General features: G+C 49.0%; 1 protein-coding gene across 2 annotated transcripts in view; it reads left to right on the forward strand.

Moving 5' to 3' along the window:
* The window catches only part of Lrfn2 (leucine rich repeat and fibronectin type III domain containing 2), a 166,144-nt gene that overhangs the window by 138,058 nt on the left and 8,196 nt on the right, over positions 1-19,890 (forward strand). For both annotated transcript variants that reach the window (XM_041656312.1, XM_041656313.1), the window contains exon 2: positions 3,104-4,527. In XM_041656312.1, the coding sequence (XP_041512246.1) occupies positions 3,128-4,527 (1,400 nt within the window). In that variant the 5' untranslated portion in view covers positions 3,104-3,127. The remainder of the gene's footprint in view (positions 1-3,103; positions 4,528-19,890) is intronic.

Raw genomic sequence — 19,890 nt, forward strand, 5'->3', positions numbered from 1 at the left:
TCTCATCGATAGTCACATTGATGACATTGAGATGATAGTGTGGGTGCAATGTAATATGCTCCTAAAATGAACTTTCTCTAGTTTCTAAGAAGAGATTATGACTGGAAAGTCGAAAATTGCATTTGACACCTACTGAGTTTCTGTTGGACAGAGCTGGTCTCAGCACAGCGCCATCTACAGGTGAAATGTGGGAAAGCTGCTGCTTCTTGAAGGGTCTCGAAGGATTTGCCTTAACAGGCGCTAGAAAAAGAGTTGGAATCTACGTAACCAAACATATGGTTAGAACATACATGGTATGTGTATATAGTATGTATTAGTCACGCCTCTGTTGCTATGAGAAATCACCATGAGCAAGGCAACACAGAGAAGAGTTTATTTTGAGCGTATATTCCAGAGGGTTGGCTATCCCTGATGGCAGGGTGAAAGCCTGCCCACAGGGGCGGAAGCCGAGGGCTCATGTCTTGAACACAAATCAAGCAGTCAGCTCCAAATGATGCCTCCAGTGACATACTTCTTCCAACAAGGCCATACCTCCTATGCCTATAAACAACACCATCAATTGGGGACTAAGTGTTCAAATGCCTAAGACTATGGGGGACATCTCATTCAAACCATCAAGTGGTGTATATGTAAACCACCTGCTGGGAGCTTCCTCTGTGTCTGTGGTACTCAAACCAAGACCTATAAAATCCTACTTCATTTAAATATTAATAACTTGTTCAAAAACAAAAACAAGGCTTGGGTAATGACTCCGTTGGTAAAGAGCTTGCTATATAAGCAGGAAGGACAACATTTAGACCCCCCCAGCACCCATGTGAAGTCCAGGCAAATGTGTTCTTACACTCCCAGCTCTGGGAGGTGTATACCGATGATGATGAAGCTCACTGGCTAGCCCTGGGAGACACTGTTATAAAAAACAAGGTGGAGAGCAATTGAGCAGGACACTCATTGTCGACCTCTAGCCTCCACTCGAGAACGCTCGTGCCTGAACACACACACACGGGTGCCTGAACACACACACACGGGTGCCTGAACACACACACACGGGTGCTTGAACACACTACACGGGTGCCTGAACACACACACACGGGTGCCTGAACACACTACACGGATGCCTGAACAAACACATGGTGCTTTCACACACATGAGTGCTGAACACACACATACATGAGCACTTGAACACACGAGTGCCTCCATACATGTATACGGGTGCCTCCACTCACACACACACACACACACACACACACACACACACACACACACACGGGTGCCTGAACACACGCGAATGCACACACATGCACAAAGCAAACAAACAAACAAAAAACATTAGGCAGCACAACATCAACCTTAAACCCAGCATCTTCCCCACTGCAGAACATCCCAGTTCTTCTGAACGTGTTAACACGCACAGAGCGTTCACCAGGGTGAGACAGTGGGCAGCACATTCTGGCTTATTGGCCTCTGAAGCCACTTTCCTGGAACCTAATTAGCACTCGGAGAAGCCAATTTGAGAAACGCTGGTCTTTAGGAAACTACAACCAGCACACAGGGGTTCTCACAGTCCAACCCAATGGCTTGGTTTTAGAACGACACAAAAAAGTACATAATTGTTACTGCAGGGGATAGGGTGAAAATTGTAGAATTGGGAGGGGCAAAACCCCCAGGAAATTCCTTTTTCCTACCCTACATGTCCATTCAAGAAAAATACCTACTAATACTGGACAATGAGAAAGGCTCTGAGCACCCTGAGATGAGAGAGTATGCCCACAGAGGAAGAGTGCATGAGTGTGTGTGTGTGCGTGTGCGTGTGTGTGTGAGAGTGTGTGTGCATGAGTGTGTGTGAGTGTGTGTGTGTACATGAGTGTGTGAGTGTGCGTATGTGTGTGTGTGTGTGAAGGTGTCATGGGAACGGGATATCAGGAGAGGCCTCAATGAGAAGGTGACTTTTGAACAGTGATTCCAGTAGGTGGTGAGGAAGTTTCCTCCTCACCCAAAGGCAATCATTCGCTTGTAACAGGCACCTCTGAAGCCCATAGGACAGTATGGGAGGCAGAGTCCAGGGGGTGGACGAGCACCAGTCAAGTTCTCAAAAGCGCATTCCTTTTCCATCTTCCCTTTCCTGAGCTCAAGAGCTAGCAGCTGAGTGATTTGTCCTCATTGAAGAACCATCAGAGCCAATTCCGCACCAACCCCGGCTGCTCTCAGGATCTATTTTCTTCCTGGCTACTTCCTTCTCCTTAGGAATGCTAGTCACTTTCATCCATGCTTTCCCTAAACTAACTAACACTGTTCTTCACAAGACAACAGCAGCATGTACTTCATGGTTGAACCACTGATAAGGTATTACCCATTCATTTCTCCACCCACGCATTCATGAACCCATCTGTATATCTACCCATTCAACCCATCATCCATCTACCCATCCATCCTTACATCCTCCCATCTACCTAGCCACCTACCCATCCACTCACCTTCCCATCTACCCATCCATCTCCCCACCTATCCACTCACTCATCCACTAACCCATCCACCCATCCATCCACCTGGCCACCCATCCATCCACCCTCCTACGCGTCTTCCCATCCGTCCTTCCCTCCATCCACTCGTCCATTTTTTTTATCTATAGATATATCTACCAAATCTATTCATTCAGCCACTTACCCATCCATCTCTCTTTCCTCCGTCTGTCCACTTGCTTACCCAGCTAAAATCTAACAACTGTTAATCTGTCCACCAACCAACTCAAATTCCAGCTAAGGAAGTAGGGTGTTCCAGGTGTCTGGGCACTGTGTAAGGGATTTGGGACAAGGCAGTTCATAAAGCAGATGGAAGGTCTGCCATCATGGAACTCATGTGGCATGTGTTATATAGGAAACAGTCCATAAACACAGAGACAGTGGATCAAGTCGTTAGGAGATGATAGCAGCTAAGGTGGAAAAGATAAAGTAGACGTACATTAGAAGAGTTAAAGGATGAGTGTTTGCCTGGGCCCAGCCTGTCTCTGCTGTTCCCTGAGGCCGTGTGGCATTCCTTGGGGGGGGGAGGGCAGGAAGTTCTTGGTAAGGGAAATCACCTGCTGATCTTGACGTTGTGTCCCTCCTAGGTGCTGAGGCTGAGTGACCAGACCATGGAGACTCTGCTTGGTGGGCTGCTGGCTTTTGGCATGGCGTTTGCTGTGGTCGATGCCTGCCCCAAGTACTGTGTCTGCCAGAACCTGTCTGAGTCACTGGGGACGCTGTGTCCCTCCAAGGGACTCCTCTTTGTGCCCCCTGACATTGACCGGAGGACAGTGGAGCTGCGCCTGGGTGGCAATTTCATCATCCACATTGGCCGCCAGGACTTTGCGAATATGACGGGATTGGTGGATCTGACCTTGTCCAGGAACACCATTAGCCACATCCAGCCCTTCTCCTTCCTGGACCTCGAGAGTCTCCGATCCTTGCATCTTGACAGCAACCGGCTGCCCAGCCTTGGGGAGGACACACTCCGGGGCCTGGTCAACCTGCAGCACCTTATCGTGAACAATAACCAGCTGGGTGGCATCGCTGACGATGCCTTTGAGGACTTCCTGCTGACATTAGAAGATCTGGACCTATCCTACAACAACCTCCATGGACTGCCGTGGGATTCTGTAAGGCGCATGGTCAACCTCCACCAGCTGAGCCTGGACCACAATCTGCTGGACCACATTGCCGAGGGTACCTTTGCAGACCTTCAGAAACTGGCCCGCCTGGACCTCACGTCCAATCGGCTGCAGAAGCTGCCCCCGGACCCCATCTTTGCTCGCTCCCAGGCCTCCTTGCTGACTGCCACGCCCTTTGCCCCACCCCTGTCCTTTAGTTTTGGGGGAAACCCACTGCACTGCAATTGTGAGCTTCTCTGGCTGCGGAGGCTGGAGAGGGATGACGACCTGGAGACCTGTGGTTCCCCTGGAGGCCTCAAGGGGCGCTATTTTTGGCATATTCGTGAGGAGGAGTTTGTGTGTGAGCCACCTCTCATCACGCAACACACACACAAGCTTCTGGTTCTGGAGGGCCAGGCAGCCACTCTCAAGTGCAAGGCCATTGGGGACCCTAGCCCCTTGATCCACTGGGTGGCCCCTGATGACCGCCTTGTGGGAAACTCCTCCAGGACTGCAGTATATGACAACGGCACCCTGGACATTCTTATTACCACCTCTCAGGACAGCGGAGCCTTCACCTGCATTGCAGCTAATGCTGCAGGAGAGGCCACGGCCACAGTGGAGGTCTCCATTGTCCAGCTCCCACACCTCAGCAACAGCACTAGCCGGATGGCACCCCCCAAGTCTCGCCTTTCAGACATCACAGGTTCCAGCAAGACCAGCAGGGGAGGGGGAGGCAGTGGGGGTGGGGAGCCTCCCAAAAGCACCCAGGAGAGGGCTGTTCTTGTGTCGGATGTGACCACCACATCTGCCTTGGTCAAGTGGTCCGTCAGCAAGTCAGCTCCCCGAGTGAAGATGTATCAGTTGCAGTACAACTGCTCCGACGACGAGGTACTGATTTACAGGTGAGCCAGTGGCCACAGTGTGGACAGGTGGGACAGGAGCATGGTGGGGACGGGGTGGGTGCACCGTGTACACCTGCTTCCGTTTTCCTTCTCTCCAGCCTGTGGGGGATCCTGGGTCACCTGTGCCTCTGATACAGGTAAGGGGCTCCCACCTGGATGGACTAGGTGACTATGTCTTGCAGACGGAAACAGGGGTGTGTTAATTATATTGCTAGACACTCTGAATGCTTTGCCAGGAGAGCAGGGCAAGAGCTGAGCCACTGAGAAGTCCAGTAGCTGAAGAATCTGTCTCCTAGCAAGTAGTTTATTCAAAGAAAATCAGTGTGTATGTGTGCGTGTGTGCGTGTGTGTGTTAGAGAGAGGTGTGGGGAGAGAGAGGGAGAAATGTGTTTGAGAGTGGTGGGGCTACCTCAAATCATTGAGAAGAACATAATACAGGCTGAGCTGGATCAAAGCCCCCATAAATGCCCCATATGTTCAGTTTCTTACTTCCTTAAATTATGTTTTCCTCTGGCTTGGGTCCTGCCTCAGGTTACCTCTTTCCTCTAGAGATCTCTGCCATTTTTCTTTGCAGTCCTAGAGAGAAAAGAGCTCCTCTTGCTGTCCCAGTTCCGGTTCACTGAAACTGGCTCATAGGGTCTGTCCAGGTCTTCCAGAGTCTCATCCTGTCTACCACCCCTCTGGACACCAATCTCCTTATGGAAAAAGCATCAAGGATGCAGACTTTGTAAAGTGGCTGAGAAGGTCAAGGGTTATGCCTAGGCCTGGTAGAAAGGAAGGCTAACAATACAAGGGCAATAGAATTATATATCTCAGCCAGTCATATTGATGTGATGATAAATAAAATTGGTGTAACCTCAGCAATCTGGAGGCAAAGGCAGGAAGATCACAAGTCCTAGGCCAGCCTGGGATACATAATGAGTTCCAGGCCAGTCAAAGCTTAATAACAAGACCCTGTCTCAAAAAAGCAAACAGCAACAAAAAGCCAAAGACCAGCGCCAGAACCTGGATGGATGATCTCAGAGGAACTCTTTCCCATACTGGCCTCAGTGTCAGTGAGATGGAGGGATTTGACATGATCCCTACTGCTCAGGGACTGTGTGGTGATCTAGGAAATCCTGGTTCACTTTGCGCTCACACAGTGGAGCCTGGAACTTGAGATGGAGCCACAGCCTCATCAGATGACTCTAGAGACCACAGTCTAAGAACCGTAGGCCCATCACGGAGGACTCCAGGTTGACCAATTTCTAATGGGAACAGAGCTAGTTAGAAAGAAGCCAGTGTGTCCTTGAGGGCTATTGTACAATGGAAACCACAACAGAGCTGAGAACACCCTTACCTGGTGTGTGCACTTGTGTGTGTGTGTGTGTGTGTGTGTGTGTGTGTGTGTGTGTAGGAAGAGGAAGGGAGACTGGACCTGGCTTGAACTTTTGAAACCTCAAGCCCACCCACAGTGACACACTTCTTCCAACAAGGTCTTATGTACTCCAGAAGGTTACACCTCCTAACCCTTCTCAAGTAGTACCATGCCCTAATGACTAAGCTCTTAAATATATAAGCCTATGGGGGAATTCCTATACAAACCACCACACTAGGCTACTTAGTAAAACCCTGTTTCAAAAAACAAAAACAAATAAAACAAAACACACACAAAAATACTAGACTAAAAAATTTACAACTGCAGTGGTCCAGGGTAACCCCTTAAGACTGTTCATGAAGACTAAATGGGATACCATGAGAAAAAAATGCTTCACGAAGAATCTAAAGAGACAGGTCTGTTAGTAAGGTGCTTGATTCACAAAAAGGAGGACCTGAGTTTGGATCTCCAAAATTCATGTAAAAGCCATGCATGATGGCTCCTGTCTGTAACCCAGCACTAGGATTTGGAGCTAGGGTGATCCCTGGAGCGTGCGCTAAACAGCTCAGTCCTGTTGAGGAGCTCCAGGTTCTGTCTCTGTCTGTCTGTCTATCTATCTATCTATCTGTCTGTCTGTCTGTCTGTCTATCATCTATCTATCTATCTATCTATCTATCTATCTATCTATCTATCTATCAAACATGTGAACCAGTTGCTTTCATTGGTTCCCTGCCATTGCCACCTGACTCACCAGAGGAAGTCCTAAGCAGAAGGACCATCCAATCTTAGACCTAAATCTCCAGACCATGAAACCCCGGGAAACCCGTTTTCTTTAGAGCACTATTCTCTTTAGGTGTTTCTTCACTACCACAGGAAGCTGCAGTGATGTGCTATAATGTCAGCTCCTGCCTACAGTTCCCATGCTTGGCCTCTGTGGGTGTACTGAAGTCTATAGTAACCGAGAAAGATCCCAAGAGAGACCCTGAACTTTTTGAAAAAAATGCATCTTCCCCCTGAAAAGGAAGAAACAGCAGTGGGTTACAGGGTAACTCTGCTGTGTTCATGTCTCAACAAGAACAGACTCAAGGCAGTGTCGGGAGACCTGGACTAGAAACATCAACGAGGATCACGCGCAGCACAGTCTCCAGAAAGCATCTACCTGTCACCTGTCCATCATTAATCTACCTGTTATCTACCATCTAGAGAGAGATAACATGTACTGTCTGTTATTATCTACCAACCCACCTATCATCTATCATTGTCTGCCTACAGTTATCCATCATTGTCTATCTGCCTATCATCGGTCTTGATCATGTATCTGTTACAAGGAGTGCATTATAATTACAGCCACACAAATCCAAGGTGAGGGGACTGGGCTTGCTTGGAATTAAAGTTGTTGCTCACAAAGACATTGTAGCCATATAATGACAGGGTGTTAGCAGACTCCATAGCTCTCTGCTGTGTCAGAGAAACACCGCTCAGGCTAGGAGAGGTTGTGATTCTATGGAGCTAGTCGGGCTGGCCAGAGCACAGCTGTACTATGCTCAATCCAGGATGGCTCAGCATAGAAATGAGATTCTAGAAGCTTGCGTGAGATAAGGTGAAATTGACCCTGAAGATGAAAGGACTTCCAAAGAAATTCCAGCTCCTCTGATCTATTTAAAGAATTTTTGAGTAGAAGAGAGGAGTATACACAGGTACACATAGAATCATATGTGCACACACACTCCCACACAGAGAGAGCACACATACACGGGTACATATATAATCATATGTGCACACACTCCCACACAGAGAGAACACACATACACAGGTAAACATGTAAGCACATGCACATACACACTCACACACAGAGAGAGCACACATACACAGGTACACATATAATCATATGTGCACACACACTCGCACACAGAGAGAGCACACATACACAGGTACACATATAATCATATGTGCACACACTCCCCCACACAGAGAGAGCACACATACACAGGTACACATGTAAGCACATGCACATACACACTCGCACACAGAGAGAGCACACATACACAGGTACACATATAATCATATGTGCACACACTCCCCCACACAGAGAGAGCACACATACACAGGTACACATGTAAGCACATGCACATACACACTCGCACACAGAGAGAGCACACATACACAGGTACACATATAATCATATGTGCACACACATTACCACACAGAGAGAGCACACATACATAAGTACACATGTAAGCGTATGCACACACACTCCCACACAGAGAGAGCACACATACATAGGTACACATGTAAGCGTATGCACACACACTCCCACACAGAGAGAAGCAGGCACTAGCCTATCACAAGAGTAAAATCCCACCAGCTCTACCCTGCACTCGCGGCCTCCCTGGCTGTGGAGGAGCCAGCTTTGCCTCTCTTTTCTCCTCCAGCATCTGTAGTCACTTCCCCACCATGGGCACTATTAAGTCTGATCCATGCAGGCTGCAGATTCCAGACTTGATCAATAGAAGGAAAAGAGGCCTTAGAGCCGCCCTGTGGCAGCCTTATGATCTTCTGGGGCTCCAGGAGGACACAGCTAAGTCACTCCCAGGGATGCTGGAAAGGCAGGAGTAGGGATTCCTGACTAAGAGGACACCATCTTCACAGCCTGTGTCTCTTCTTAAGCAGGACAGCATGGCTTCCATTGCCTTTATTTACTGTGCAGGGCCCTGTGGCCTGATGTTAGCCCCTCTCTGGAATCTCTGCTGCAGAGCCTGAGATCAGAGCCATTGAGCATGGTGGAGACTCAGAGCATCTAGCCTCACCTGGGCCCATGTCACTCACAGGTACCCAAAGGCTCCCCAAGGTTCCACCAAACCCCAAGGTCGCTGTGAGCAATGTCTAATGCATGAGGTGGAAGGCCACATTCCAGAATTAATGCGAAGATCAGGCTAGTCCTGGGTGACCAAGGAAAACTTCTGTCACATAAGTGCCCTTGTTATTAGATGCTGTTGATGCCCCCCAGGTGCTTCTCTCCACAGATGCACAGCTAAGCCCTGCAGGCAGGCCTGGGACACTCTGGGCTCCTTCAGTCCTCAAGTGGTATCTGGCTTGCTTCCTGTGTGACTGAGAAAGATTGACAGTTACATGTCTCATTACCAGGGCCATATCTTTCAGGAAAAGAATAACATCAATGCCCCCTCAGAGGGGAGGAGCAGCCCCTCCCCACCAGGAAAGAGCTACACCCCATCTCAGCTAAGCCTCATCTCTGGTATGACATGGAAAAGTTAAGAGCCCTGCATGTTATTGTCGGCCCAAGCGACATTCACAAACACTGCCCCTAAGAGCTGTCAGGAGCTTCTATCAGCAGATGAGATGCTGGGGAGCCAGGGAGCAGCCAACTTGCTACCTAAAGCTCAGAGGGATCAGCCAGTCTCCATGCTTGCCTGTGCATGATGTGGCCAGCATCTCAACGCCGGGACAAGAGGGTCCTTGAAGGTGGGTTGGGGGACAACCACAGAAGCCCTTCCTGTCTACGAATTCTAGGCCATCAGACACCACATCTGCAGACATTGGACTATGGAGCTGAGCTGCTCGGGGCTCAGGGCAGATCTGCTGTGTTGCTCAACTCACCAAAGTGATTTAAGGAAGCATTTATTCTTACTCACAGGTTGAAGGTCCAGTCTATCGGGGTGGGGGAGGCAGCCAATCGGATTGTACCCACAGTCTGGAAGCCGAGAGAGATGGATGCTGGTGCTCCTCTTGCCCCCTTCTCCCTTTTATTAAGCCTAGGACCCCAGTCCACTGAAAGGTGCTGCCTACATTTAATGTAGATCTTCCTGTAGCTTCTTCAGTTAGACCAATCCAGAAATCCCCTCACAGGGGTTCTAGATCTTGTCAAGCTGACACTCAGTACTAACCTTGATGCCTATTATTGTTGCTCTGCTCCTCACCCAAGGAGAGGATACAAAGGCAAAGTCTACACCACCAGGGTCCTGTCTGGCCATCTCTCAGGGAGCTCTGCTCTCATGACTTTGGCAACAAGGGCAGATCTGTTCCCTGAAGGGAGAGGGACATGTGAGGTGCGCAGGGTACTCTACCTGTGTCCCTAGGCAGGCTGGCTTCCCCTAAAGGGGTGGCTGGACACCCACAAGTGGGAGAACAGAAGTCTGTGACACTGGAAGCTGGAGAGGCACGGAGAGTGTTGCTGGGAGAGGTCACATCAAAGTCAGCCTTCCTGGGGTTTCTTCCTACTGAAGCAGAGTATCAACAAGTAGAAGGGATAGGAATGGTAACTGTGGGCCTCAGCTCTACTCACCCCAGCCGCCACTCTGTGGGCCATCTTATTAATGCCCCCATAAGTCTGGGGCATGGCCGGGCATTCACTACTGCCCATTTTGGGGATGGCCTAGGGACTTTTCTGCTCAGAGTCACTTCTCCACAATTTCAAGTGCCAGAAATGTTGGCATAAGGAGGGAACATGGGTGCCAACTGAGCCTTGGTTCTACCCCAAAACAGCCACCCGGGGCCTCTTAGCAGAAAACATGGGCAGGATGCTGCTCTCTGAAATCCAAAGTGTATAAAGCAGTTATAATAGCAAAGAGAGCAAGTGAGCAGAGGCCTCCCCACAGCAGCAGAAGAAATGGATGGACAGGGGACTCACCCATACACCCCTTATTTAAGAGAAGTTGAGAAGAAAGGTTCTGCCTTTCCGAGTGGCCTAGTCACCAAGGACCACGCCCTCTTCTATCATTCTCTGCTACCATCCTCAGCTCAGGTTTTTCCTTTAAGGTCACTTCCTGGACAAAATGTTTGCAGGGGTGCAAGCTGCCACACCTCCTTCTTAGGAAAAACAGAAAGCAAGATAAAGAGAGCAAAGTGTGAGATTTGCCTGTAGGCCCAACCATTAATGTCCACTTACATTATATGAATGCACATCTGCAAAGCTGGGTGCAGTGCACTTTCCAAAATATAGAGAAGACGAGGGGCGACTAGCTCTCCCGAAGCCTCTGACTTTTACCAAGACTCATTTACTAATCCTGTGGCCAAAAGCAAAGCATGTGACTGCCCTCAGTCTTACTTGGTTCCTCTGTAAAACGGGAATAGATTCTTTCCTGTGTGTTTTTTAATCTGGGGTGGAGGAGGAATTAAATCAAGAACTCAAATGAGAATCCTTCATCATCAACGGAGAAGTATTGAGACCAGGACATACTAGAGCAAGAAATACCGAGACCAGTGAGTACTGGAACCAGAAGGTACTGAAACCAGTGACTATCGAAATCAAGGAGTAGTACTAGGACCAAGGAGTACCAGGACAAAAAATACCAGGACCAAGAAATACTGGAACCAGGAAGTATTGCGACAAAGAAGTACTGGGACTAGAGAGTACTGGGGCCAAGGAGTACTAAAAACCAGGAAGTACTGAAGTCAAGAAGACTAGAGAGCACCTCTTTTGAGGAGCCCCCCCGACTTCCCTTCTCGTCTGTTTGCCAGGCTAACTCTTGTGTCTCCATTTTTCTAGACCAAGACAGCTATACAAGAGAAAATTGATTTGATGAGGGATCAGGGAATAAGATATATGTTTGCCTGGTCAAATATGTTTTCCTGAAACCAATTTCTCTGCTTGTCATCCCCCATACTCTAGAAGAACTTCTGGGTTAGGGTTAGGATGAAGTCGGATGGGGACATCACTGTAGTTTGGAGTGACTCTGCTTGAATCTCTCCAGAAAGGCATCCTCTACCCCCAGTAAGAGAAACTCAGAGAACGGGTCCTATGGTACCCATGCATGTTTAACTCTATGAAGGTGGTTAAGCCTGGAGGAGCATTAGGGACTTCGGGACAGTGCTGGTAGCTTCAACCATCAAAGCCCGTACCAAACACCAAATTCTTCCTGATGGCTAGCCTTTCCCAGGTGTTCACAGGCCCCGACTTCTTTGAGACAGCTGGCACATGCAGGAGTCAGGGAGGCACGGGGTCCAGGCATTTAGCCCTCTGCCTGAGGTCCTCTAACACTCTGCATCCACCCTCGGGCCACCTCAGGATCCCTTGGTTGCTGAGCCATCCACCACCATCTACAGAGTTGGGGCAGATTGGCATCTGATGTCCTCGCCTCTAAGGCTGGGATCGCAGCATCATGTTATGATGTTATGATACCAGGACATCAGGGTTTATGGCCTACAGAGCATTTGCAATCCACATCTTGGTGGGCCCCTATCTTCTGGAGAGAGAAGATGCCCAGAGCTTCTGGTCCAGCCTCATTCCACCATCTCTGGCTCTGAGACCAGAAAGCAAACTCTCAAAAAGAGACAATATGAGGAGCTTGTGGAAAGAAAGAGACGATGCAGAGCAGCCTTCCTTATCTTATCCCCCACCCCCAACCCCGGCTGAGTGTGAGCAGCCAGCACAAGGATGGGGCAGGGCTCTGCTCTCCACCGAGTTTTATTTCTGTTTCTCTGATAAACTTACCTGGCAAAGGCAGCTACAAGGGAGAAAAGGGTTATTGTGATTACAATGTCAGGATACAGTTCCCCATTGCAGGGAAGTCAAGACAGCAAATAGTTACCTAATATCTAGCCACTACCGCTGGTTGCAACAAAATAGTCAAATCCTGGTCCTGAAGAAGCCTTCAGGTTTAAGAGGAAGTAGGAAGGAAGGGAGAGAATTTAAAATATGGGGTCATGGATGTAGCTCAGTTGATAAGAGTACATGCCTAACATGCGCAAAACTCAGGCTTCAACCTCCAGTATCACAAAAACTGAATGTGGAGGTGTATGCCTCTAATCCCAGCACTCAGGTGGTGGAGGCAGGAGGATTGGGAGTTCAAGATCACCCTCAACTCTCTATTGAGTTCAGTCATTCTGGGCTACATAAGACTTTGTCTTAAAAATTAAAACAAATATTTTAGGAACTGGAGCGAGGCTCGGAGGCTAAAAGCAATCACTAGCCTTTCCAGACTTAAGCTTGGTTTCCGACAGTTGTGGAGGATCACAGTGGTCTGTAACTCCAGTTACTGAGGATCTGCCGCCCTCTTTTGGTTTCCACAGGCACTGCACTCACATGCACATATACATACAAGATACATTTTTTAAATATTATTTTAAATGTGCGCTGGGAAAAACAAAGCAAAATACAGCCTTGGGCCATTTCTTATGTGAGTGATCAGGGGTGACCTCTCAGGAGCGGCACTGGAGCAGAGATCTAAAGTGACAAATGGCCTGGCAGAGGGGCCAGTGCATGCAAAGGCCTGGGTAGAACAACATGCCTGTCCTGCTGGAGAAGCAGCTAGAACTCCAAGGTATCTGGAACAGAGTGGTAGGGAGGGAGTTGAGGTGGGGCAGGACAATCTGGCACGACTTCGGAGGCCAAAGCAAGGCTTGAGCTTTATACTGCAGGAGGCAGGAGTCACTGGGGATGCTCTAATGAAGGATGGTGGCTATAGTCTGCTGAGAGACGATGGATGAGATAGATTAGTTCTCAGGGACGGGGGACCTGCCATGTTCAGAGAACCCCTTTCCCTCAACATCCACATATATGCGAAGGCCACTGCTGTATGGTGTGGAAGTGAAGCGGATGCCTCCAGACAAGGCCAAGCTGAGTCTCCTGGCAGATGCCTGGCTATGCCTGTCTGTGCTGGGAACCTTGTGGAGGCCCCTAAAAGGTTCTCAGTGGGAACAAAGCACTATTGCTTCCCGTTGTGTAGCTGAGCCTCCCTCTGCATTGCTGACCCAGCTCCTCTGCCTGTGTGTCCCCCTCCCCACTATTCTCTCCTTCGATTTCTTCTCACTCTGATGACAGATCTTTTTATAGGGTCTCAAGTAGCTTAGGCTGGTATCCAACTCTCTATGTGGCTAAGGACGACTTTCAAATTCTGGTTCTTCTGATTCTACCTCCCAAATGCTGGGATTAAAGGCACGTATGGCCACACCTGGTTTTTGTGGTGCTAGGGATGGACCCCCAGGGCCTCGTGTGTGATAAGCAACCACTCTGCTCACTGAGCCACATCCTCAGCAGCCCTGCTCATCATTATTTATGATACTGTTTAATTAGCTCATTAGGCAGGCCACAGCATCCTGACAGACCTTCCCTTTCCCCAGAGGCTGAAGGCCTTTGGGCTAGCATCTGGCTGTGATGACAGAGAGCCATTACAGGGTCTGAAGGTGGCCTGGGGTCAGGGGCTTTGTGACCTGTTCTATCCCGCAGGACATATGGACAGAGTGGGCTTTTCTGGTTCTGGGCATGGGGACAGGATCTGAAAGTTACAAGTTACGATGGTGATGAGGTGGCAGCTGGCCCTGAACGCCAGGGAGATATTTTTACCACCCATCAAAATGCCACCTCGTGCTCGCTGAGCCGATGCCAAGGCTGCTCCCAGTCTGTGCTCATCTCCTCCCCCGACTTTGTTGCCAAGAAGGTCTGAGTGGAAAAGCTTGGAAAACTCCATGTGGGTGTGGCTGGGAGTCAGCAAGTCTCCCCCTCCAGACGGGGACTGGGGAATTTTCCAGGCTGTGGGCTGTGGCTGAGACTCATCCTGCACTCCTCACCTTGCCTGTGAGAAACCTCCGAGGACCCCACCCCAAGCCACCAGATCAAAGGCCCAATGTTCTATGTTAGAGATGCATGGCTTTGCACCTGTAACGGGCAGAAGCCTGGGAGAGGCTGCGGTGGTTTTCTTTTGGAATGGACAGTAGAGGAAGCTGATGTTCTGGAGGGCATAGTGGAAGCCTTAGAAGCCACAGAAGGCAGAAAACATCAGGAGAGGAGACAAGACAACCTCCAAGACCAGATGCCCTTCCTGGACATGTGGCCAAAGACTTGAAAGAACATAGGGTGGGGAGAAGGCAAAAGCCAAGGTCCTTGATTGATGCAGCCATCTTGAATTTGTTTCTTCTGACTTTGATTGATGCAGCCATCTTGAATTTGTTTCTTCTGACTTTAAAATGGGACTTGTTGCAAATTCTATAGCCTGGAAAAAAAAAAACAGAGTAAGAATGAGGCAGTTAAAGATATCCGCCCCAGCCTTCTCCTTTCCCCCCACTATTTGCCCAGCCTTCTCCTCCCCCCACTATCCTCCCCAGTCTTCTCTTTTACCTCCCACTATTCACCCCAGCCTTCTCTCTTACCCCCCACACTCACTATCCACCCCAGCCCCCCCCCACTACTCCTATTGCCGTGATTGTTCCTATATGAAGATGAGTGCCCAGAGCCAGGCCTAAGGACAACTTCACCTAGGGAGATCTGATGAGGTTTCTTGTGGAGGTTCCCAGATGCAGCACCCTAAAACTCACCTCTTAGTCTCTGATCTCCCAAGAAAGAGAATTTGAACCCAGGCCTGCCATACTCTACAGAGAGTGTCTGTACACTTCATTTCCCAGGACAAAGGAGATGGAAAGGACCGGCGGAGTGTCCTGTTGGCAGTGGGGTACAGATGACAAGCCTAAGTCAAGGCAATATCTCCATCACCTTCTCACTACCCCACTCCCCATCTCTTCCTTGCGGGCACCCCCAAAATTATCGTCAGTGCCAGGGGAGATACAGTGGGAAAGCAGGATGCACGGCCCCATCTGACTCTCCTGCCATCCCCTCATTTCAGGGGAGTTGTAGTTAGACAAGTGGAAGGACTTTCCAGGCAGGGTTAGTGTTATTAGAGGAACAGAGCTTTGAATTGAGGGCAGAAGTGGCTTAGAGGCCCTGGAAGATCCATCAGAGTCAGGCAGATGCATGTCTTCTCCACGCCAAGGGAAAAGACGGTCAAGCCCTCAAGTATTTTCATGCATAGCTTGAGTCACAGCTAAACTGCGGCCGCTGGACACACTGAAGAAACCAGGCCATGACTAGACCCTAAGGACAGGCAGGCCTGGTGTGGAGGGTGGAGAGCAATGGCCGAGCCTCTGTACTCCGTGAGCCACGTGGCCATAGCTTTTCTGTGCTGGCGTCAAGGGCCAGGCAGGCAAAGAGGGCTGAGGCTGGCATCATGAGTCTCTGCTGTGACTGGTAGAGGGAGCTGCTGATAGATCACAACTGGGCTGTTGACCTTGAGTCTTAAACAACGCAAAGAATAAAAGGTCATATTTGCTCCACCAAAGCCCTGGGAGCCGTGAAATATCAGAGTGTGGATAAAGATGTCAGTAAATCAGCCACTGCCAGGAGCTGCTGCTTCGTCTTCCAGCCTGTGGTGGGCATCCTACGGGCAGCCATGAAGGGTAAGAAGGTGGTGCTGCAGAGGGCCTCAGGAGGTAACACCCGCAGCCCCACCTGCCTCCCAGAGACATGGTCCTCCCTAGAGGTCGATGCTGGTGTCTTCCTCTATTGCTTTCCACCTTGCTCTTTGAGACAGTCTCCCATTAAACCTAAAGCTCACCAGTTGTCTAGCCAGCTGGTCAGTGAGCTTCATGGACATTTATGTCTCCACTCCATACTACTCTGTCTGCCTGCTGTGGACATCTGTAAGCAGAGCATCTACCGAGAGGTCAGAAAGAACAGGGTACAGTAGATGGACAGACAGGTTATCGACCTCACCACCCTGGGCAGCTCCCCGTAAGGAGGACATGGTTCACCCCTCGCTATGGGCTCCTCATGGCTCACCACAGCCTCAGCAGCTTTCCTTTGCCTAGTGTCTTAGTTAGGTTTACTGTGGCTGTGAACAGACACCGTGGCCTACTCTTATAAAAAAAAAAAAAACATTTCATTGAGAGGCTTTACTTACAGTTTCAGAGGTTGCGTCAATTATGGTCATGGCAGGGAGCATGGCGGCATGCAGGCAAAGGGGATGCTGGAGCTGAGACTGCTACATCTTGCAGGCAACAGGAGATCAACTGACACACCAGGCAGTACCCTGAGTATATAAAACCTCAAAGCCCGTCCCCACAGTGACACTTTTTCCAATAAGGCCATACCCTCTCCAACAAAGCCACACCTCCTAATAGTGCCACTCCCATGAGATTATGGGATTGTGGGGGCCAATTACAATCAAACTACTATACCTAGTAACCCAGACAGCCAGGTTCACAGGTGTGTGAACACACACACCACACACACACACACACACACACACACACCATGCAAGCTATTTTACAAACAGGAAGGGTGAAACTCTGGAAAATGAAATAACAGTAAACATCTAGCCCCTGAGTTGTAGGGGATTTGAGTGCAGAGCTCAGGCGGCTGAGTGTTGAATGTTGAGGGCTGTGGCTGCTATTTGGAGTTGGTGAACTACGGCATAGTCCTCAGGCCACCGTTCCCTGCTAGCAGCCCCTTCGGCAATAGGCTTGTCAAATTCTAGAATGTCAGAAGTGTGTGAAGCATAAAGAGTTAAGGTGATTTGCCCCAGGTCACATGCCAGTCTCACACGCAGGGCAGAGAGAGCCTTACTGGCTGGGTCTCATCCTCCAGCCTCCTCCCATAAGCTCTCCAGGACCTCCCCTGGGTGGGACAGAGATTCTCCTTCTGAAGTCTTTTGTCTCTAGCCTTTCTCTGCCTTGCCCAGCCTGTTTATTAGAGGCAGGGGTGTCTGTGAGGATCAGTAGAAACACAGCAGGGACAAGTGTTGATTTCTCTCTCCCACCAGGAGGAAAAACATCTCTCCCTCTCTCTGAGGGGTGTTAATAAAAACCCAGAGACAGATATTGGGGTTCAAGCTGAAGGTCAGAAAAGCAAAGCCACTGGAGAGCTCTTACCTCTATGAAATCTTCAGACTGAAAGACAATGAGTTCCTATCTCCTCCCACTTTACATTCCTCTCTAGTGCTGGGATTAAGGGCATGCACCACGGCTGCCTGGCCTGTATGGCTGATGAGTGTAGCTGTTTTGTATTCTGATCTACAGGCAAGCTTTATTTATTAAAATATAAATGAAATTTCACTACAGGATGAGGCACAGGGAGGGCCAGATGCCACGAAGCCTAGTATCCCCACAGCAGCGTCAGTCAGCGCCCCACCCCTCATCCATGCTCACTAGCCTCCTGTGAACGACAGCTTGTATTTCTGAGCATTCACATGTGAGTGCTGTGTGAATGGAAACTGGAACCACAGCAGCTTCCCCAGAGCTTCTGCAGCCCTTCTCAACATCCATCCGTCCAGGCCATAAGAGCCAGCAGACCACAGTGCAGGGTCTGAATTTGATCTTCAGATAGTCTCCAGATGGCATCATGACTGGTTTAAAGTATGTATTCTTTGGGGAGGGGTGTGCATGTTTGTGGGCTTGTGTGTATAAGTGCACATATGTGTTCCAATGTGCATGCACTTGTGTACATGGGGGCCAGAAGTAAACTCCAGATATCCTTCCTCAAGAGCACTCTTCACTTTTCTTTTTTTTAAAGATTATTTTTGTCTGTGTATGAGTATGTATGTCTGTATGTGTGTATTCTACATGTATGCTGGTGCCCATGGAGGCCAGAAGGAGGCATTGGATCCCCGAGATCTGGAGTTACAGGTGGTTGTAAATTACTCAGCAAGGAAGCTGGGAACCAAACTTGGCTCCTCTGAAAGAGCAGCAAGCACTCTTACCCACTGAGCCATCTCTCCAGACCCTCTTTTGTTTATTTTTGAAAAGAGGTCTCTGCTTGGCCTGGAGTAGGCCACTTTGCCTTTACTGGCTGATCAGCAAGCCCCATGCCCAGATTTTTATTTTATTTTTATTTTTTTATTTTAGATGATCTGTTCTGAGAATGGAACTCAGGCTTTCAGACCTTGCTGAATACAGCTTTATGTGAGGCTTTGGGCAAGGGATCTCTCTTCAATAAGACTCAACTTCTGATTTCCTCATTTGTTCGTAGGGATGATAGTCCCCCCACCACCCACACACATAGAGTTGGTAAAAGGATTAAATTAACATGTGCAAAATATTCAGAATAGTTTGACACTAACAAGCATTAATAAATGTCCATCAGGACCATCACACATATGTTTTTCTTTATGGATTATTGTCAAACAGTCAACCTTGATACTAAAATGTGCTTCCTAGCAGGCTTTAATTCTGCCTACTGATGTTCAGGGCAGCACTGTGCTCTTGTTCCTTGGTGTCTGATGACAGTTTATTACAGAGCACTTCCCAAATACACCAAAGTTCACATTCAAGCTCACTGTAGGCATGTAACCCAACACAATGCCTTGGTATGCTACAGCTCAGCCCTGTCCATGTATCTTCCAGTACTGACTACTATGTCATCACTGCCTAAATAGTGGGAGAGCTTTTATTTCAGGGATAGTGACCAGGAAAAAACAGCCAGGATCTGAGGTGAGAGTTCAGTGGACAAGGGGTTTGTCTTGCAAACATGGAGCCCTGAGTTTGGATTCCTATAATCCATGTAAAAGGCTGGGCACAGCATTGTATACAACCCCAGCACTAGCAGGACAAAGACAAGGGACACCCCCAATCTTTCTGGGTAGCCAGGTTGCCCTAGGCAACCACTAGGCTTGAGGTTCAATGAAGAAACTATGTCCCAAAAGAGGCAAAGAGCAATAAAAGAAGACACCTAGCTCTGACCTCCAAAGGCACCTTACACTCATGTGCACACACATATTCCACACACAGACACACTCGCACACATGCACACACACACATCAATCCATATTTAGAAATTTTTGTTCAAATTCTTTTGAACACATCGGGCACCATGTGTTGAATTTGGAGACAAAGAGCCTGCAGATGCAGAGGGCTGAGGGACTTGTCACCCTGGCCCAGTCTCTTTCGACTGAATGGGGGTTGAGCTGGCAGTGTATCTACTTGAAGCTCTTTCTCCAGCTATGATTGTCACTGCATAGAATAAAGATACTGCCTGATACAACCTGTGTGTAGCTTTCACAGGGTAAGAACTTGATGTGAGTACACATGTGTGCTTCTGAACCAGTCTCATCTCCTTTCTTCCTGGCTATTGATGTTGGGGAGAAACAACCCCCTTTGGGGCTCATGGGCCTGGGTGAAGCTCGAAAGCAGGGCACATCTGCCTTTGTTTAATGAGACAATTTCTTGTGGGCTTAACATGTGGAGGCTAGCCAGAGTGCGCTGCAGTTGTGGGGCTGTGAAAATGG

Source organism: Microtus oregoni, unplaced genomic scaffold (genome assembly GCF_018167655.1).
Source record: "Microtus oregoni isolate MIOR12 unplaced genomic scaffold, Mior012 000007F_ref0000211, whole genome shotgun sequence".
Lineage (NCBI taxonomy): Eukaryota > Metazoa > Chordata > Mammalia > Rodentia > Cricetidae > Microtus > Microtus oregoni.